Source organism: Trachypithecus francoisi, unplaced genomic scaffold (assembly GCF_009764315.1).
Source record: "Trachypithecus francoisi isolate TF-2019V2 unplaced genomic scaffold, Tfra_2.0 Lachesis_group4, whole genome shotgun sequence".
Lineage (NCBI taxonomy): Eukaryota > Metazoa > Chordata > Mammalia > Primates > Cercopithecidae > Trachypithecus > Trachypithecus francoisi.
The window spans coordinates 93,537,844-93,560,182 of NW_022681469.1; the positions used below are offsets into that span (position 1 = coordinate 93,537,844).

Sequence of the window (22,339 nt, forward strand, 5' to 3'; positions counted from 1 at the left end):
GAAGGCTCATCACTCAAGTAACTCAGGGAAAGCATTTTTGTCTGAGGTTGAACAAATATGATTCAGATACACTATTTTCTAACACATTCCTAAGATCGGATACTATGCCAGTTACAAGCATGGAAATAAGTGTAGAAGTGATGGAAACACTTGGGATCTTGTCAAATAAAAGATGCTTTTTTTCCTCTGCCTTTGCTAACATTATGTGTAAATGACATTTCTAAAATTGGCACATATGACTGATAAGTTGGGTGTGGGAAACCAACTTCTTGGGAAGAAAGGATAAATATTCAAGTATGGGGGAAAACTGATAGAAGAAACCTAAGAATTGAGATATAAGTAAAAACTATGCATTTTAACTAAGACTTTTTAAGTTAGCACATTAAATATTACAGCAATTATTTAGTTTGTAATTAGAATTTTATATAATGAAAAAATGATCGGTCAGCTTATGCAACATTAAAAACCATTAAACCACATGCAAAAAATGAAATTTTTTACAACCTATGGAAGAATCAACTCAAAATAAATTAAAGACTTAAATGTAATACAGGGGAAATCTTCAGAAGATTCATCTTGTCAATGATTTCTTTGATATGACGTCAAAATCCCAGGAAACAAAAGCAAAAACAGACAAGTGTACTACATCAAACTAAAAAGCTTCTATACAGCAAAGGAAATGATCAACAGAATGAAAGGCAACCTATGTGAAACAGGAGAAAATATTTGCCAACTGTATATTTGATAAGAAATTAATATTTAAAATATATAAGGAACTCCTATAATTCAAGATTAAAAATCTGATTTTAAAGTGGGCAAAGGACTTCAGTAGACATATCTCTAAAGAAGACATACAAGGCCGGGTGTGGTGGCTCACACTTGTAATCCCAGCACTTTGGGAGGCTGAGGTGGGTGGATCATGAGGTCAGGAGTTTGAGACCAGCCTGGCCAACGTAGTGAAACTCTGTCTCTACTAAAAATACAAAAATTAGCCCAGCGTGGTGGCATACACCTGTAGTCCCAACTACTCAGGAGGCTGAGGCAGGAGAATTACTTGAATTCAGGAGGCGGAGGTTGCAGCGAGCTGAGATTGTGCCACTGTACTCCAGCCTGGGCAACAGAGCAAGACTCTGTCTCAAAAAAAAAAAAAAAAAAGACATACAAATGTCCAACAGGTATGGGAAAAGATACACAACATCACTAATCAGGGAACGCAAATCAAAACCACGATGAGGCATCACCTCACATAGGTTAGGATAGTCATTATTAAAAAAACAAAAGCAGAAAATAAGTGTTGGTGAAGCTGTGGAGAAATTGGAACCCTTGTGCCCTATTGGTGGGAATGTAAAATGCTGCAGCTACTATGGAAAACAGTCTGGTGGTTCCTCAAAAAATTGAAAACAGAATTGCCATAAGATCCAGCAATCCCTCTTCTAGGTATATAGCCAAGGACATTGAAACTAGGATCTTGAAGAGATATCTACACTTTTATGTTCACTGCAGCGTTATTCACAATAGCTGAGACATGCAAACAGCAAAAATGTCCATCAACAGACAATTAGATAAAGAAAATGTGATATATATATATATACACACACACACACACACACACACACAACACACACACACAATATTTTCATCTGTAAAACAAAATCCTGTCATATGTCAACATGGATGAACCTTGAGGACATCATGCTAAGTGAAATAAGCCAGTCACAGGACAATCACTGTATGATTCTGCTTATGTGCAGTATTGAGAGTAGTCAAACTCCTAGAAACAGAAAGTAGAATGGTGGTTACCAGGAACTGGAGGGAGGGGAAATAGAGAGATTCCATTCAATGGGTGTAGAGTTTCAGTAATGCAAGGTGAAAAAGTTCTAGAGATCTGCTGCACAACGCTGGGCTTACAGTTAACAAAACTGTACCGTACACTTAAAAATGTAAGAGGGTAGATCTCATGTTTTTTGAACAATAAAAGAAAACATTTTGATCTTAATATTTATATAGCTTGAATTGTTGAATACACATGGCATATAAAATAAACATAAAACACTTGTTAAATGAGGTACTATATGGGTTCATATATGCTGGAATATTTTATGACATGGATTTTTTAAATGCTGTAGGTAAAAAAAAATCACATCCTTTGAAAAATGATTTCATCAATTGCCCGATCTCAAAGTGTTAGAGACTTAGAGGCAGTCACGGGGTTTGATATCATCAGGTCTGAGCCATTTCTAGAGAAGAGGAAACCAAGATTCTCCTTCTCAGACCTTACCCCGATTGACAGTTCTCTTCCCAGTGTCCTCACGTACACAAGGACTTGAGAAGAAAAGCAGAGAAGGAAAGGATGCTCACTGAACACCTCCTTTATTTTAGCATGTACACAGGGTGTCTCTGATGAACCTTCTGAAACACACAGGAGCTGACCAGGTGCTTCTCTCACTGAGTTTCTGTGACCCACTGTCATAGCCAGATGTCATAGCCACCCTCGGGACTCCTGACAGAATTCCTTATGTCCCTAAAAAAAGTATGGAAATACATTTAGATTTAAATTAACTTTTAAATCATTACATAACTATACAAAACTTTAGATTTACAGCAGAAACTTAAAAAATTCTCAGCAAGAGAATGTTTAAACTGATTTTTTTTTCTTAAAGACGAGTGTGATAGTATAAACAGAATTTTTAATTCCTTTAAAAATCTGAAGTGGGAGCTCAAGTAGATGTATTTCATTTTAAATGGAAACATAAACATTAAAGATGATAAAACATTGTTTTTAAAGTGTATTATGCAGCTTTGTGGAGCCTGATGAATTACAAAATGGAAGGAACAGAAGATGAAAACATTGGTATTATTGTATCATGGTGATTCTTTTTAATTTTTATTTTTTATTATAATGTTACTTGTGTAATGTAAATGGATAAAATTTCCCCCCATTAATGATAATCATCAAAAATGTTTGAGCACAGAGAGACAAATTTTAAGGAAAGCACACAGCAGTGTTTCTGTGTGTCCAGTTGAGCAGCCTCTTTGGACAGGTTTATACTTTGATTAGCAAGGAGGTTAATGTTGCTGTCCACTCTCTAGGACTTTAGGGTAGTTTAATGTCACGGTCGGCTGCACTCCTTTCTCTCATTGTCTAAGACTGCAATGTAATTATCTGCTCACTCATCACCCGCCTGTTTCTGCCTTGCCCCCATGTCTCCACAGATCATTTTGTGTTTCTCTCCGGTTGGTCACACGCTGAGAGTTAGAGCTCGGAAGTTCCCAGCCATAGTTAACTGCACGGCTATTGACTGGTTTCATGCGTGGCCGCAGGAGGCTCTGGTCTCCGTCAGCAGGAGGTTCATTGAGGAAACCAAGGGAATTGAGGTATGCTGTGTCAGCCTGCATCACACACACACACACACACACACACACACACACACAGAAAATCCTCAGTAGATAAGTACTTTCCAAAATATATCTCCTATCAGAAAGTTATCCTGATTTGTTAAGATGCTAAACTTGTCCGTTAGTTTACCTTCTAAGGAATATGATGGCTGACCTTTTTTCCGCCATACATATTGAGGAGGATGTGCACACGTGTGTGAACACGAGCATGCACACAGCACTTGAGTATGTCCTTACTCATGCACTGACTCACTGGAAGCTCAGGATCATTACCTCCTTGAATCATAATGGGACTTACTGATTATAAATCCTTTAAGTCCAAACTAAAAGCCCAAACAGAAATGTAGCCACCGTAGCCATGCACTGCTTGCTTCTTAACCAAGTAAGGCAATGAATTGTGATTATTTTCATAGTATCGATAGTTGAAACATCAGCCCCCATATCCCATAACCAGTAAGTCAAATAATATATCTGCTTATTGTTTTATAGATTTATGGGTTATATTTGTCATTTCTTCATGATGAAATTTGTACCTCCCATGGCATTTTAAAATGGTTGTACAAAACAAAACAACAAAAGCCTCAAACATTCAGATTCAGAGGGAAAAAGGATGTAGATATGAGGTTATCATTTAGATTTCCTGGAGATGAAGTTTTATTCATGCCTAGTGCCTCTCTGATTACATAGCTTGGAAAAGTGATTGTGGACATTTCCCAGGGAGCTTTGTCTTCTCATTCCATTGAGTGATAAGGTGAAAGGTTCCTAGAATAGGTCAGACACTGAAAATGACTCTCAGAGGCAAACACAGAACTGGAGATATGTAAGGAATGATGTCTGTTTCTAGTTGAAAGATTATCATGAACAGGTACAACCCACTGTAGTCCCACCCTTACTCCAAAAGGCATAACTGCCGCCTTTCCAAAGCAATCCTTTTACATTTTGTTGTATATTGTATCGTTCGGCAGCCATATGGTTAAAAACCTGGTCATATTTACATATTTAATTGTTTGTATGCAGCTAGCTTTATTGTTCATAATATCATTTTCCTTTGCTTCTACTACAAAAAGAAGCAGCTATAGAGGTAAGTACACATGCAGGTATTCACAGATACCTACAGAATTTTGTGGAGGGAGACCTCTTCTCCTTTAGTCTTTTCCCAAAATGTTTATTAATCTAATTATTTGGTGCTGGATTGCTAGGGAAGAGCTGTCAAGCAATTTCTAACTTGGAAGATATATACACACACACACACACACATACATATATACACGCACACATATATATATGCGCACACACATATATTATATATATGGTAGAGGCTTTAGGATATTCCACTACCTCCCCTCTCCTTCTCTCCTCTACACTTAAAACGTTTCCACAAATAAATTATCTCTTCTAAAGTCTTCCAGGAACATTTTGTACTCTAACATCTGGAAAATCATTAAATATGACAAATAATTGTCATAAATATTAACACAAATTTCTTATGCAATTTCCAGGTCTGTTGCATTTCTGTCTCTAGGGCATCATTTTATCTTGTGATAGTTACAAGAAGGGTTCAAAATGCTGCTTTATTACAGGGAGAGAGTCAATATGTATCTTCCGATAGCAACATTCTGTTTTATCAGGCTAGTTTGGTAACGAAGAGAAAGGGACCAGAACGCTTTGTTTCTGCATGTTGCTTTCTCAAATGGTAGGAAATTAGAGCTAGTAGCATGGTTTAAGTTGGCATTTGGCACAGTGCCTTTTGAAGTTCCTTCCCTTTGCTGCTCTTTGCAGGCTTTTTCTTGTCCAGGTGGGTGCCGCTTTGAAAACAGCTAAAGGAGCTTTGATATGCCAGTGACCGTTGACATCTGCTGGATGAGGCAGGACTTGCATCATGTTAAGTGCAGAGGGCTCCTGTCAGGTGCTAAGCTCGATCTGATGGTGTCATAACGCCTCCTATAGGATGCTGAGCGCCAAATAGGAATTTTAAAAGCACTTTACCATTTCTGATGAACTGAATTGTGCCTCAAAACAAATTAGATGATTTCATTTCAGTGCAAAGTGCTTATTTAACTTCCCCACCTTCCTAATTTGTTGCGCAGGAGCAATTATTCTAATTCAGAGTACAGTGTGTCCATCATCTTCTAAAAACGTGTGGTATCTTTTCTGTAGAGGTCAAAAACAGTTTTTAAGTTTTTTGAATGAGCACAATTTGATCACTCTTTTAGTTTTAATTTCCTTTTTTAAGACTGAAAGTTATCAGCATAATTTAGGCACTTCTTAATTATTGACCTCATTTGCTGAGCGTAAGGTACTTATGCAAGGTGACCACCTTTGGCCACAGAGAAGGGATTCATTAAAGGCAAGCAGTTTTGTGTGTGTTGACATGTAATTTTCCATCAGTACACACTCAGCACCCAGGGGTACGGGTTGACTGCATCTAAATAAATGTTTGTGCTATTTTTCTCTTGCCTCATATTGAACTAAATGACAGCTGACAAGTAATGACCGAAACAGTTTGACGCTTAAGTGTTTATCTGAAGACTTTGTCAACACACACTACCTCTCCAAGGAGATTTTGAAATGGAGATGGGAGGAGGTGTGTAAGGAGGGAGAGAAGGAAAAGCCCTCTGGGTAAACCTGGCAACAGTGTTGGAAAGGCTGCGAGAAGCTCACTGGAGAGAGAATTGGGTGAAGACCTTAGTGATTAGTACATGGGTTCTACAAAGAAAATTCAAGAGAAGCTGGGGTGTTGAAAAACAAGTGATGTTTTTGCTTTTCAAGGTAAAATGAATCATAAACGTCTTTGAAAGTGGGACCAGATGAAAGGAGAAGTTACTGAATGGAAATGAAACAGTGAGCTGTCTGGTGAAGGAGTGAGATGTTTGATGGATGGTGTAGAGTAGATCTGAGCAAGGTGAAAGAGGTCATCTTTTGGGGGCACGTTGACCAACCAATGAGTTAAAATCCTCTGTCCTTATGTGGTGCCACTTAAAAGTAATGACACAAACTCTGTATCGTCAGCTTTTTCAGGGAAAAGCAGTTATTCCCCATGCAATCACCCCTTCAATTGTTGAAGAGTTTGGTAGCTTGTGAAGGAAATATTTTACTACTGTTTTCCACAACTGATTGTGAGAAAGTGCACTCTAAGAGGACAGTTATTTTACTGCTATATTTAAAGACTTGTTTCTTCAATGGTCTGTAAATTCATTTTTAAAATGGCATGCCAAGCACAAAGGGTATAAAACAATATTTCGTCAGTGATAGCTATATTAGCAGAGTTTCTATTATATTAATGACTTTAAGCACAGTTCTTTCCTTGAAATATAAATTAGGATTATTCAATATGAATAAAAAGTAGAAAGATAACCTTATGCAATAGAAATTGTGTGAATTTGAGAAAAATAATTCTCATTCTAAGGAATATTGAAGCCATTTAAAAATATTAAGACAAAAACAAATGCAACCAAATTTATCTTCATTCTGCCTAAATCTTCTAAGACTTATGTCTGGGCCTGGCACGGTTCCATCAGGCCCTCTTACCAACCCAGTCCTGTCTGTGACCAGAGCATGCGGGAGGTGCACATCCATATAGAAAAACCTCCCACTGGCTGCCAGCTCTGGATTTTTGAAATAATTCCTAATGAATGCAGTCTTGCCCAGGCTTAAGCATATCTTCAGATGGCTGAGGAAAGACCCAAGTAGTTGTAAACATCCTTCCCCATTCTTCAGGCCTCAACCTCATAAGTAGGGTCCAGACTTTGTAGCTGCCTAGGAATCTGGACATGGATATTCAGCTGAAAGTGTAATTGACTTAAATGGAGCTGTCACTGTAAGTTTGTAGTTTTGAGGCTCTTCTCTAGGTGCTGGCCTCACCAGAAGCAGCCACACCATTCACACCATCTCCTGCTTTGTCCTCTTGCTATAAAAGAGGCAGCTGGATTTTTTTTTTTCTTTCTTTCTTTTTTTTGAGACGGAGTCTCACTCTGTCACCCAGGCTGGAGTGCAGTGGCGTGATCTTGGCTCACTCCAACCTCTGCCTCTTGGGTTCAAGTGATTCTCCTGCCTCAGCCTCTTGAGTAGTTGGGACTACAGGTGCACACCACTACACCCTGCTAATTTTTGTATTTTTAGTAGAGACAGGGGTTTCTCCATGTTGCCCAGGCTGGTCTCAAACTCCTGACCTTAGGTGATCTGCCTGCCTCCACCTCCCAAAGTGCTGGATTACAGGCATGAGCCACTGCGTCCGGCCTGGATTTCATTTTTCCTCCACTCCTCCTGAGTCTTCAATTGCTTCTTCGTTTTAATTTTCTGGCAGAGAACCATTGAAGTTACCTTTTTCAATGACTGAAAACTCACCTAGGAAATTATTGGCTTCTGTTGGACTTTGTCTTGCCTCTGACCAGTAGTTGAGCTCCAGAATTAAAGGCAAAATACAAAAAGCATAAGCAAATAACAATATAATGCACTCACCAGACAACTCAAAACAAAAAACCAGCATACAATTTAGAAAATTGTACTTGGTGCTACATTTAACACTTGTCGCTGCCCTGTGTAATGGTAGTAATCTTACTGCAACTGCTGTTGGTGCTACTTCTACCACAGTAGCAGAACTGATACAGGTTGAGTATCCCTTTTCCAAAATACTTGGGACCAGAAATATTTTGGGCTTCAGAATTTTTTTTATTTTGGAATATTTGCATTTACATAATGAGATATCATGGGGATGGGACCTAAATCTAAACACAAAATTCATTTTTGTTTTATATACTCCTTATGCACATAGTCCAAAGGTAATTTTTTATGTAAGATTTTGAATAATTTTGTGCATGAAACAAAGTTTTGACTGTGACCCATTACATGAGGTCATATGTGGAATTTTCCATTTGTGGTGGTAAGTTCACACTCAAAAAGTTTTGGCTTTTGGAGGATTTCAGATTTTGAATTTTCGGATTAGGGATGCTCAACCAGTTCCTGCTGTGAATTTGCATTGCTTACCACCTCTCATCACCAGCCTCAGGAGTGAGGGGCCACTAGTTTCCCCTGGGATGGAGGCCCAAGCGTAAATAATGCTACTGGTAAGGGGCACATCTGCAGGTTGACACCAGAGCCCATAGTCTTAAATCCTTCTTTTGACTATTGCATGAATGTTTGACTATTGGGAAAGATGTAAAGGAAGAAAGGAAACAGAATTTTTAAAGGAGCAATTTTGTGGGCAGGAAGAAGTACAGGAAGGTATGCAGTATCTTACTAGATTTTTCAGAACTGGAAATCTAGCCCAGGTCCTAGGATTCAAACCCTGTGTCCCTGGCTCCCTCCAGAATCTTCTTCTCAGAGTGAAACAGCTATGAACAGCTTAGGACAAGTGTTAAAATGCAACACTGCTCATTTTATGCATTAGTGAGTTTTCTTTATAAGCCATCGTACAACCACAAATATCTTATTAATATATTCTTTTACCAGCCCTAAAAGGAGCAAGAAGATCAGATAGATTGTATAGCACATCCGTTTGACATATTTAAAAATTAACACATAAATAATTTCTGAGAAAAATGTTCAAGACTTACTGTAGGTATATGGCATTAAATGTGACAAAATTGTCCCAAGTTAAACTTCAAATAGAGAGAAAGTAGATTCTTTCACCTGCCCCTTTCTCTTTTGCCCTTCCTCCCTCCCTCCCTCCCTCCCTTGAATACAATGCTTTTGAAAGCCCAAATTTAGGATTACAGACCAGTGTAGTCTTCTTTACCGGTCTTGGGAAGGTATCAAATCCTAAATTGACTTAGTGCTGACCTCTGGGTATTGGTTTACATTCCACCCTGCTGTTTGTCATTTTCAAGAGGAATATACTGGGCACTTGCTTGAAGTGCCAGGTGGCTGGAGTACTTGGTGTGGCAGAGACTACTACTGCCCGAGAACTGTCACACCAAATAGCAGAGATCTGTTTCTGTTTTTGTGTTTACAGTGAGCCAACTGAGAGAGTAGAAATTAAACACATTTTCTTAATGTGGGGAAAAGCAGTTTCATCTTTGCATTTGATGATGCATTGGAGACAGCATCACTTTCCAGAACATCTTAGTGAGGAAACCTTGAGTTTATAACCATTCAGTACTGGCACTCTGCTTATTTTTATTTTTGCCATCATCATGATTAGCTGCTAAATGACTATAAATGGTTATCAACTGGTTTTTATTAAGAGGCCAAATCTAGCAGGAATGATATTCTCCCCTCACGTCTCTCAAAGTGAAAAATACAGCATTGTGTAGCCCTCGCTGCAGCGGCACCAGCAGCAACTCCTCTCAACTCTCCCCCACGCCCCCCACCAAAAAAAAAAAAAAAAACCTGGAGATAAATGAATGGCAGAATAAATAATTTATGCTAATGAAATTACTGCAATTAGTAGTTCTACAATGACCCTTTTAAAAGCCACAGCTGTTAATGTCAGGAAGTGCTGTCACTACTGACCTTATCATAAGAGAAAGTGACAAATTGAGAATGCAGGGAAGACCAGTCATCAAAGAGGTCTGTTCTGGAACGATTAGAGTTTTCTGAAAAACAGTGTGAATTACAACCAGCTGCTCCCTGGCTCAGCGAGTCTCTCATGCTGTGCCATTTTGTTAAGCCCGATAACAATAGTTATTTTGCCCCATTGAGACAAGTTGTCTCGGGCCACTTTCAGCTCTACCGGAAACCACTTCTTCCATCCCCGATTTACAAATGAAACTGTTGTTAAAGAGAGCTTTCAGCGCCTCCAAGGAGCCTCCTCATAAGGATCATGGCTGGGCAGAAGCCAGAGTGTTTTTTTTTCTTTCTTTCTTTTTTTTCCCCTTCCTATAAGGAGGTTACACTTGGCTGAGGAATTATTTATATTGTAGAAAGGTATGTATGTACCTTTAGTTCCCATTAAAACAAGACAGGACAGGAGTAAATTCCTGCACATGTCTGTATTGAAGTCAAGCTCTTGTAAAAATAAAGTCTCCAAAGGATTATGATTTATATGAAGTTTATATAAACTTCTTCATAAATTTTATTTTTCTGAGTCCACTGTTTGGAAATGTATTTGTATCGATAGGGTCCACTAGAAACCAAGAATATTCAGAATTTATATCACATTATTTTTAACTTTTGTTTTAGTAATACATTATTTCAGTTACTAGTGAGATGGATTTTTAATACGCAGCACAATCCAATATGGAGGTACTTTAAACCTACTCGGGAATTTGTCATGATGTTGGAAAGTTGATTGTTTAAAGACATTGTTCAGGAGCAGTTGTTTTTCACCAACAAGAATTGACCTATCTCTCCTCACACCTCTGCTTGTAATATTAATGGTGCAGGTTTGAAACGTTTAACTGCATCACCAGCCACTTGTATGCAGTTTTCCCAAAGATGTCTGGGCATTATTGACAACACTTTGGTAAATTATGTGTGACTTTCCTAAGAGTTGGTGTAGCTCATTTAATTCATATTAATTGATTTTTAGGCTTCCCTTGATTAATTGAACCTGGTTCATCTTGTACAGAATGCAATAAATAATCATTAAAATGAGGGAGATGTGACTCCACAAATTAAAAAGTTAACTACTTCAGAAGTCATAGAGGACAAAATAGAAAGAATGTATAGTGGGGGGTCTTCCAGTAACTCATTGAAGGAGAGTTGCTCTTTTGTGGGTTTTCTTTGCCAAATAAGAATAGAAATGGCCATGATATTTTTCTCCCAGCAGCAGTGACATTTATACCCTACTATCCAGTTTGTGTTTACATGAGTTCTCACAAAACTGTGAGTTTCTAAGTTTTGGCTTTTTTTTTTTTTTTTCCAGTGACTTTGCAGGGTTATTGCTTCTCTTTGTCTAAAGCTTAGTTTGAAAGCAGTAGCAGAAATATTTCTCAGGATATCATGTCTGTTTCTCCACCTTCTCTTTCACACACTTGGTAGATAAAAATCAAGTTGTGAAGAGCTGTATATGTTGGCTTTTGCGTTTGGTGTGTGGAGCACAGAAAAACCCTTTGTCCTACTTGGCAAGAAGAAGGTTAGTCAAGCTGAATGCTTTATTGTAATCTCCCAAATCCTGTGGATAATGCTTAAAGATTAAATAAGTTTTCCTAGGTTATACTATAATCTTTTTCTGACTTTTAGAAAACAAAATGATCATTTTCTTGATTTTTCTTTTTTTTTTTTAGTTGTATTTTTAACTTGAAAGGATTTCACATGAACTGTAATGTTTATGTTTTCAGCCACTGCACAAAGACTCTATTAGCCTTTTCATGGCACATGTTCACACCACTGTAAATGAAATGAGCACCAGATATTACCAGAATGAGAGAAGGCACAACTATACCACCGCAAAGAGTTTTCTAGAGCAAATATCACTGTTTAAGAACCTGTTGAAGAAGAAGCAAAATGAGGTATCCAAGAAAAAAGAACACCTGGTGAACGGCATCCAAAAACTAAAAACCACGGCCTCTCAGGTACGACCAGGATGTGTTATTACTGAGTAACATTTATGCTGTTTAGTAGAAAAATATATTTCCTTTCGAAGCACTACTAAATCCATTTATTTATTTATTTATTTTATTTTTATTATTATTATTATACTTTAATTTCTAGGGTATATGTGCACAACGTGCAGGTTTGTTACATATGTATACGTGTGCCATGTTGGTGTGCTGCACCCATTAACTTGTCATTTACATTAGGTATATCTCCTAATGCTATCCCTCCTCCCTCCCCCCAAATCCATTTCTATAAGATGACAACTGGTGAAATTTACAGTTTCATGACACCAAGAACACACTGCTACTGCTTTCCAAAGCCTACAATGGAATTGGCTGATTACTGTGTCACAGCTGGATTAGGGAGAAACCTCTTCCTGGCCTGACTCAGTGCAAGGCAGTGTGGAATATTGAAGGAGCAGACACAGCGGATTGCCTCACTTGTCTGTGACTTCTTCAGTGCATGGTACTTGTCGTCAAAGTTTTTATCATCCTAGGATGGACCAGTATCTTTTTTGGTCTCAGATTCTCAACCTCCAGTGAGGGCATCATTTTCTGGCTAATGACTGTGGCGAGATCCCAAAGTAGAGTCGTTTCTCCTACCTTAGTGATTGGTCTGCTCCTCTTAGCCACCAGCTCTCTTAGATAAAAGTGTCCAGGGTCATCTGTGTCCTCAGTCCTAAGGCCTCTGCTCCCTCAAAGGGTGATATCTCTAACTTGCAGGGGTAAATCAGGAGAGAATCAGCACAGGATGTTAATCATGTGTGGGTCTGTACACATATCATCATTATTTAGTTGTTAAAAAACAAAGGATTTCATGAAGTAGGTGTTGCTACTATAATTTTATATATGAGGTGTAAAGAGTTTAAGGCCAGAGAGTCAGTGAGGTTGGGTTTTAGACCCAGGTATGTGGTGCACTGATGCCCGTGAGTTGTCCATGGCACCATGCTGCCTCTCTGTGGCTGGAAAGAAGAGATTGGAATGAGAGACTCTGGAGACTTTGAAGAGTAGCCCAGCCTTTCTCTGAGCCAGCCAGGACTTACAGCTGGAGTGAGAAGAATTCTCTTTAGTGATCACCTCAAGACTAGAAATACTGGTGGCCTTCTCAGAGTGAATGTTGTCAGGTCAGACTCTGATATGCTTTACAAGGATTGGGCCAGTGGTTTCCCCAAGTGGCCTGGGTAACCCACCTGTGGCTAGGCTTGAAATAAACCGAGACCCGAAGGAGGGAGCACCTTTTCACATGGGCACCTTTTCACTCTGAAGGGCTCTCTGGCCATGTCCTTCAGTCACTCTGAGCCAAAGCACCACTTGCCTCTTTCCCTCTTAGTTTTCTACACCAAGAATGACTCTGTGGCAAAACACTGTGATCTGTACTAATAGTGAGTAGTTGGACCACAATTAGGAAAGAGAAACCAGAGTGAGGAGGTTTCCAGGATGGTTGGGATCAAGTGGCATTAAGAATAGTTTCTAGGAAGCCCACAAATAGCATATCCAAATTTGTGCACCTTATCCTTTCCTCTCAAAGAATGCCTATCTAGGCCAGGCACGGTGGCTCACACCTTTAATCCCAGCACTTTGGGAACTGAAGGGGGAGGATTGCTTGAGTCCAGGAGTTTGAGACCAGCCTGGACAACAAAATGTGACCCAATCTCCACAAAATTTTTTTTTTTTTTTTTTTTTTTTTGAGACGGAGTCTCGCTCTGTCGCCCAAGCTGGAGTGCAGTGGCCGGATCTCAGCTCACTGCAAGCTCCGCCTCCCGGGTTCATGCCATTCTCGTGCCTCAGCCTCCCGAGTAGCTGGGACTACAGGCGCCCGCCACCTCGCCCGGCTAGTTTTTTGTACTTTTTAGTAGAGACGGGGTTTCACTGTGTTAGCCAGGATGGTCTCGATCTCCTGACCTTGTGATCCGCCCGCCTCAGCCTCCCAAAGTGCTGGGATTACAGGCTTGAGCCACCGCGCCCGGCCCACAAAATTTTTTTAAATGAGCCAAGCATGGTGGCGCGCACCTGTACACCCAGCCGCTTGAAAGGTTGAGGCAGGAGGATCCCTTGAGCCCAAGAGTTTGAGGTTACAGTGTGCTGATTGCATCACTCAACTCCAACCTGAGCAACAGAGCAAGACCCTATCTAAAAAAAAAAAAAAAGTCTGTCTTTCCTGTTTCTTTTTATTTACACCTTATTTTACTTTCTTGTCTTTTGCCCCTCTCCATGTCTATTTTCTTCTATCTGTCTATCTCATTTAAATCAAGATGGCTTTCTGTAAGAAAGATTTTCCCTGGAGTCTTGTTGTGCTAAATAGGACAAGGAAGGAGCTCTGTGTCACAAAGCATTTATATCCCTTTGAGTGTCATCCCTTACTGAACCTGTTGACTTTGCCCACTATCAGGAAATGATAGTGTTGTCACTCAAACTGAGCTTTCAATACTGTGGGGGCATCCTTGGCAAGGAAATAAGTGCTTCTGCCATACTTAAAGGGTTGTTTTCCCAGCTAAAAGCAAGTGGGGTACCATCCTGAACCATTGCAGTGGTGGCAGCATCTCAGCCCAAGGAAAAAAGAAGAGGAGAGAGACTGTGATTTCTTAATAATCACCTCAGTTATATATTGATGAGTCAAGGGGATGGGCGAAGAGTGGGAGAAGGGAGAGCTAATTTACTGTGTCTGCCAAGTCCAGGGCTGCTTGAGTCTCTTTACTCCCCCTTAGCTAAGAATCCCAGGCAGAAAGTCTATAAAGACACAACATGCCTTGACTGACACATGAAGTCCTTTTTTTTTTTTTTAGACGGAGTCTTGCTCTGTCGCCCAGGCTGGAGTGCAGTGGCCGGATCTCAGCTCACTGCAAGCTCCGCCTTCCGGGTTCACGCCATTCTCCTGCCTCAGCCTCCCGAGTAGCTAGGACTACAGGCGCCCGCCACCTCGCCCGGCCAGTTTTTTGTATTTTTAGTAGAGACGGGGTTTCACCGGGTTAGCCAGGATGGTCTGATCTCCTGACCTCATGATCCGCCCGTCTCGGCCTCCCAAAGTGCTGGGATTACAGGCTTGAGCCACCGCGCCCGGCCTATGAAGTCTTGATGGAAAGACTGACGGTGATTTCTTTTCATTGGGTATTTGTGCATGAAATGGTCTTAATATCAAAAACGTGGTTGGAATATTCAACAGCTATATGACAGTTTTAGAAATAAGTGGGTTATAAAAAGGAAGGGTGGTTTCCTATATGGAGAATTGGAGAGCCATATAGCGTCAGATCAGGTTGTATGGAGAGCGTAATGCCTATATGTTGGGGCAGGCATCCTCTAAGGGTCTGCCTTAAGGAATGCCATGCCATTTGAAAACCTTAGCAGTGGTCATTCTTTACAGTAAAGCTGTAAGCCCCTTTTATAGCCAAATAACCTCTCTCTAGAAGTCAGCTTAGGTCATCACAGATAGTCCTAGTTACCTTTCTTCATAGATAAAGCCTTGCTTCCACACCTTCAGTCACTTTGAATATTTCAGAGTTAACAGCTTCCTTAGAAACTGAAATTAGGGCTTGAAATAACATAAATTTGTCCTAGTCTCTTGGGTGATTCTTTTTGCTTTATTTCTATTTTGAGATGATAATAGATTGAGAAGAAATTACAAAACATACTACAGACAGGTCCCTGTCACAGCTTATGGATTCAATGGTAGGTTCATCCTGCATAACTAGTACAATGTCAAAACCAGGAAAATGGCATTGGTACAATCCACAGACCTTATTCAGATTTCCTGTTTTACTTGTACGTGTGTGTGTGTGTGTTTAGTTTTATGCAGTTTTATCACATGTAGGTCTGGGTGCTCACACAGTCAAGACACAGAAAAGTTCCATCTACAGAAATATCCCATGTTACCATTTTATAGCCACACCTACGTTACCCCCACTTCCTCCCCACCTCCTGAATCCTAGTTCCTGGCCATCACAAATCTATTCTCCATTTCTGTAATTTTGTCATTTCAAAAATGCTATACAAATGGAGTCATAAAATATGTAACCTTTGGTTATTGGTTTTCTTCACTCAGCGTAATTTCCCTGAGATCCAGCCAAAGTATTAGGTGTATCCATAATTTGTCCTTTTTTATTGAGTAGTATTCCACAGAATGAAGGTAGCACAATTTAACCATTCAACCACTGAAGGGCATCTGGGTTATTTCTGGGTTTTGGCTATTATAATAAAGCTGTTACGAATACTCATGTACAGGTTTCTTTTTGTAGACATAAATCCACAAATGACCAAAAATGAACTGTTTGGTACTTGCATGTTTACATTTAGAGAAAACAGGCAAATACTTTCCGGAATGGCTGTGACATTATACATTACTACCAGCAGTGTATGAGAGAGCCAGCTTCTCAGCTTCTTTGCAATAATTTGGTGGTATCTCTGATTTTTATTTTACCCATTCTAATAGGTGTGTTTTTACTTGCATATTCCTGATGGATGATTCTTTTGTCTATGGCCTAACATAACACTAGTTTCATATGGCTAAAAAGAATGGAGAAGCATGTCAGTATGCAAAGTTACCCTGAATTCATAGAGAGGCTGAAAAATCAGTCATAGCTTAATCTATAATAGTACAAGTAGCAGTCATAGTAGTAATCATGCTTTTTAGATAGAGTGTGAATATACTATGTTGGGTGGAAACTACAAGATTACTTGGATATAGTAATGGGATGTTGTTCCACAAGATGAAACCACTGAAATGTCTTTAGCAATTGAGTTAATAAATGGTTATGATTGTTCTTTGCTGCTGTGATTTTTAAAAATGGTAATACTTACACTTTTGGAAGAGAAATGCAATGGAGAGAGAATTATTGTGATGCATAAAGCTGCTTTCAGGTGTTTCTGAGAACTGAATCATGTCTTTTTCTCTGTTGCCTCACTTCTGCTTTTAGTTACATGACCTTCAAACTGAGGAACCTAGTAATGCCTTCTGAACCTAATGAAATTTTAGCTGAAAAAAATGGACAGTTCTTTTTAGCGATGAATTTATGGATTCCTTGGAAGGCTAAGTTCTCCAAGAGCTCAGTAAGGTTATTTAGTGATAGACCGATGGGAGACATGTATGTCCCTGAAGCTCACTGAGTTTTGGCCACAGCATAGTAATACCTCAAACACACGGTTTGCTCTTCTTAGTAGGTATTAAGTTGAATATTGGGTTAGCTTCATGATCATCAATGAGGTGAAAAAAATCAAGAGGGCCATTTTCCGTTTGATGGGAAGAGGTAAGACCTATCAGTGGGCATTTTATGTTTGTTTGTTTGTTTGTTTTGAGACGGGGGTCTCGCTCTGGCGCCATCTCCGCTCACTGCAAGCTCCGCGGCCTCCCGGGTTCACGCCATTCTCCTGCCTCAGCCTCCCTAGAAGCTGGGACTACAGGCGCCCACCACCACGCCCAGCTAATTTTTTTGTATTTTCAGTAGAGACGGCGTTTCACCGTGTTCGCCAGGATGGTCTGGATCTCCTGACCTTGTGATCCGCCCGCCTCGTGGTAGTTACAGGCGTGAGGGATTACAGAAAAGTGCTAGGATTGCAGGCGTGAGCCACCGCGGCGGCCACAGTGGGCATTTTAATATGCAGCCAATTAATCTGCAGTCAGGCAAGGAGTATTCATGTCTTCAACTTGCTGAAGCCTCCAGCAACCTTCTGTTGGACAGTGAAGAGGCATAGTTCTTCCAGGTCGTTACCAAGTATGTCTTCCCACGACCTCGGCTTCCTTGAGCCCGAGCTGCCTAGGACCCAAAAGCAGACATGGGTGAAGGAGCATGCGGTCAGACAGAGGGAAGAGCAACTTCCCGACTCAACCTGTTAGTACTGACAAAAAATAATTATATGTCCTGCAAAAATCATTGGAAAATATTCTTCTGTTTGTTCTCATGTGGAGAAAAGCAATGTGGCTGCATTTGTGCCAATCAGAAGACAGTGAAAATCAGAGTAGAGACAGATGCAAGATACAAATTGTTAGGAATCCCTGAATTCATTCCCAACCATAAGCTCTACGTGGGATTTGTTGTGAGCAAGGCCAGTGACATAAGACTTTTGCTTTAGGTGGGAGATCTAAAAGCCAGACTTGCCTCTCAAGAAGCCGAGTTGCAACTGAGAAATCACGATGCGGAAGCTCTGATCACAAAGATCGGCCTTCAGACGGAGAAAGTGAGCCGCGAAAAGACCGTCGCTGATGCTGAGGAGCAAAAGGTCAGGCTAATTCCACCACTTAGAGTACTGAGCTATATTTAGCACAAAATAAACCTTGGTAGGTGAACAATTTTGAACAACTTCCTCTCCAGGGAGCATAAAGTCTAAAGAATTATTATAGTTACACATGTAACAGCATTTCACACCATGATTACCACTTGACCTTTCTTTACATTATGCATTTCCCCAACCTTTTAGCTCTTTTAATGATATGAAAGAACAATAAATACTGAGCTCATTCAAGCATATAATGGATGTGGATCTTGAACATCAGGCCTATTTGTAATACAGTAAAGGTCAGGAAGTCACCTCTGAGGTTTTTAAAGGTTTCCACTTTTTAGGCAAATTGAACAACTCAATTGTTAACAAAGCCCATTCCGTCACTTTGCAAGATGGTTTTCAAATTTTGCGTTTTAATAATACAACTGGAGTTTATTATTAAGTCCTAAGCTAAATTTGTTCTTTTTGATTCGATTGAGGCCCTGGCATTCTGTATTATGTTTTATTGTTGGAAATAGTTCCTTTTAACATCATATAGATTCTGCTTTCTTTCTACTCGGGTTTCTAGCAATTCTGAAATAAATACAATGTCTTTTATCATCTTCTTTTACCAAAACATCAGCTACAAATGGAAGACATAGTTTTGTACATCTGATTTCTCAAAAGAAATAACATAGTAAACAAAAAATTTAATACATATTTGTTTAAAAATTGAGTGTATATGTGTAAAGTAAAAATTTCTTATTTTAGACAAAAGATTATAATCAGGGCCTAATTAATAAAAAGTTATAAGTTGCTAACATTCTCACAGCCATTGAATCGGTAGTGATTATGCCATTTTTCTTATCTTTTAGGTTACCTGAAAATATTTGAGTTTTTCCAGTGGTGTTGCCATTCATATACAATCGAGTTGTTTTTCTTTTTTTCCAATGTGTGTTGAGCGTGTCTTCCTCGCACAACTAAAGGCTTGAAAAGTTTGTTGAACATCAAAACTCTAAACAGGCCGGGCACGGTGGCTCAAGCCTGTAATCCTAGCACTTTGGGAGGCCGAGACAGGCGGATCACAAGGTCAGGAGATCGAGATCATCCTGGCTAACACAGTGAAACCCTGTCTCTGCTAAAAAATACAAAAAACTAGCCGGGCGAGGTAGCGGGCACCTGTAGTCCCAGCTACTCAGGAGGCTGAGGCAGGAGAATGGCGTAAACCCGGGAGGCGGAGCTTGCAGTGAGCTTAGATCCGGCCACTGCACTCCAGCCTGGGCAAAAGAGCCAGACTCCGCATCAAAAAAAAAAAAAAAAAAAAACTCTAAACAGGCAGTTTTAAGAAATAAGATTATGGCATTTAAAATTGAAGATAAGGCACATTTGGCATGCCCTATGTGATCAACGGGCATAAAATTCCTAATTTGAGTTGTAAATGTTTCTGTTGAGTTGCAGATAAGTGGAGAATGTCCTTAAAAGTATATTACTGGACTGGGCACAGTGGCTAATGCCTGTAATCCCTGCACTTAGGGAAGCAGAGGCAAGAGGATTGCTTCAGCCCAGGAGTTCGAGACCTGCCTAGACAACATAATGAGACCCCATTCTCCATAAAACAGGAACAAAAAAGACAAAGTATATTATTATATTGAGCAATTAGTCATCACACATGATACAATCACCATGAGCTAATTCTACCCAAGGAATATTTTTCAGGTATTACACAAACGTGTGATGTTCGAGTGGTTATTATAACCTATCATCACAGATACTTTTGGAAACTTAAAATATAAATAGAGGGGTTTTTTTTGCATTTTTACCTGTGAATTCTTAAGGTAAAATTACCCTCATAAAAGGAGAAAGAAGTTTTAGCGAATTATAACTCATCTGACAGGTTGTTCAGTGAAGTTCTTCAAACACAAAGAAGGGACATACTATTTTTTATGTTTAATCCATACCAAGACATAAAAATAATACTTCTAAGCATTTTCATTTTATCCATGGAGCTTAATTTAATTATAAATAACAAATATTAACGTCTATTTTTTCACCAGGCACTATTGTAGACTATTAGGGATATTTCTCAAGCAGGGTGCTATCATGTAGATTACATTGCAATGGAAAAGACTGACAAGAGACAAGTCACACATTGAGAAGCTGGATATTTCGAGATAGGTGCTCTGATGAAAATCAAGTAGAGAGACATGATGGTGGGAAGGAACTACTGTAAACTGGGTATTCATGGAAGAAAGTTCTTTCGTAATTAAACTAGGAAGCATCTAGAAATTCATCAACACTTGAGTCCATGCTGTGGGCTCATATTTGTCATATGTTCAGCAATGTGCTAGATACTATGCTATGCCATACTAACGGGGGTGAATATGGACTGTTTCTGGTCCTATGAAATTGGGGTCTCAAGTCTTCAAACATGAGCACTAATTTAAAAGTAATGCTGCACAGCTCACAAAGTACACAGCCATGTTTAATATGACTAAACAAATGTTGGGGTTAGAGAATGTCTTGCCGTGAACCTCGACAGCCCACGTAGAGAAGCAGGTTGAAATCATTGCTTCAAATCTATAAGGTAATCAAGGGCGATTTGAACCACTGGCATTGCCAGCAATGACTTCAAGTCACACAAGCATCATCAAGCCTGTGAAAATTAGTTCTTCTTCCACCTTGGTTTGGCTTCTCAGCTCCAAATTCTAAAATGCTAAGAATTCTCTGATTGCTTTCAAACTGTGTTCTCCCTTGAGTGGAGTGTAAACCTTCATGAGTAGAGGCACCTTCTAAATTGAAGCGCTAATATCGTCTCTTCAAAAGTTGAGCATCAATCTTGATTTGGAATGGCTATCAGTTTTTGTGTGTGTTTCTGTTCTGAATGTGGGTGGGCCTGGGTTTTAGAGGATCATAAGGAAATTCTTACAATCCAAAGGCAGATAAGTGTACTGTGTCAGCTTGCCAAAGCTGCCATGACAAAAATACCACATGGGGTCTTCTGGGAGATTGGGAGGCTTAAACAGTAGAAGTTTATTTTCTCCAAGTTCTGGAGGCTGGAAGTCCAAGATCAAAGTATTGGTAAGTTAGGTTTCTCCTTCTGTGACTTGCAGATGGCTGCCTTCTGCTGTGTCCTCACGTGATCTTTTCTCCGTGATTATTTCCACTGATGTCTCTTGTGTGTGTCTGAACTTCTCACCCCAGTCAGTTTGGATTAGGGCTCACCCTAATGATCTCACTTTAACCTGATCACCTTGTAAAGGCCCTGTCTCCAAATACAGTCACACTCTGAGCTTGGGTCTTCAACATATGAATTTTAGGGGGGACACAATTTAGCTCATAACAAGCAGTTATTGGGACTTTATTCTCTTTATCCTCTGCCTGTGTTCACCACTAAATCTTAAGAACTTCTGCAAGGGGCTGTTGATGAATGCAAGGCAGAGAATTTCTTGTCTGCCCATGGATGAAACTGTCTCCAAATTCCTGCTTTAACTTACAGCAGTAAGGGGAAAGCACACTCTGTAGGCACTCTATGCAACTCTTCTCTTATTTTATAGGTTGAGCATTGCTGACCAATACCTAAGAGCCATTGGGCAAAGGAAATTGTACACTGGCTTAACAGCTTACTGAGATATACAGAATTTTCACTCCTCTAGTATTGTTGCACCTTAGGGTGAGAAGTATTGAGAATGAGAAATAAGTTGACCAACCTGAGAATTTTCTTCATTTGTATGAGTGGGTTTTTATTTAATGTTCAAAATTGTTTTGTTTATAAAAATTACCCAAACGAAAAATACTCCATTAATAGTAAAGGAGTCAGAAATGAGTAGCAGCTACTAGGCTGATAGAAATAGCACTTGAGCCAGGCGTGGTGGCCCATGCCTGTAATCCCAGCACTTTGGGAGGCTGAAGCAGGCGGATAACTTGAGGTCAGGAGTTCAAGACCAGCCTGGCCAACACGGTGAAACCCCTCTAGTAAAAATATAAAAAATCAGCTGGGTGTAGTGGAGCGCGCCTGTAATCCCAGCTACTCGGGAGGCTGAGGCAGGAGAATTACTTGAATCCAGGAGGTGGAGGTTGCAGTGAGCCAAGATCATGCCACTGCACTCCAACCTGGGTGACAGAGCGAAACTGTGTCTCAAAAACAAAAAAAAAAGGAAAGAAAGAGCACTTAAAAGAAGTACTCTTTAAGATTTTATCCAGTACTAAAAACCTGTGATCCCGAGTCCAATTTAAAATGATTTTTTAATGATGCCATTATAAATGGTAACAAATAGCATTTA

General features: G+C 39.8%; 1 protein-coding gene across 1 annotated transcript in view; it reads left to right on the top strand.

Annotated features, from left to right (window-relative positions):
• The window catches only part of DNAH11 (dynein axonemal heavy chain 11), a 407,209-nt gene that overhangs the window by 238,991 nt on the left and 145,879 nt on the right, over window positions 1-22,339 (top strand). Inside the window, exons 55-57 of the mRNA XM_033192171.1 lie at window positions 3,214-3,375; window positions 11,616-11,849; window positions 17,934-18,080. Of these exons, the coding sequence (XP_033048062.1) occupies window positions 3,214-3,375; window positions 11,616-11,849; window positions 17,934-18,080 (543 nt within the window). The remainder of the gene's footprint in view (window positions 1-3,213; window positions 3,376-11,615; window positions 11,850-17,933; window positions 18,081-22,339) is intronic.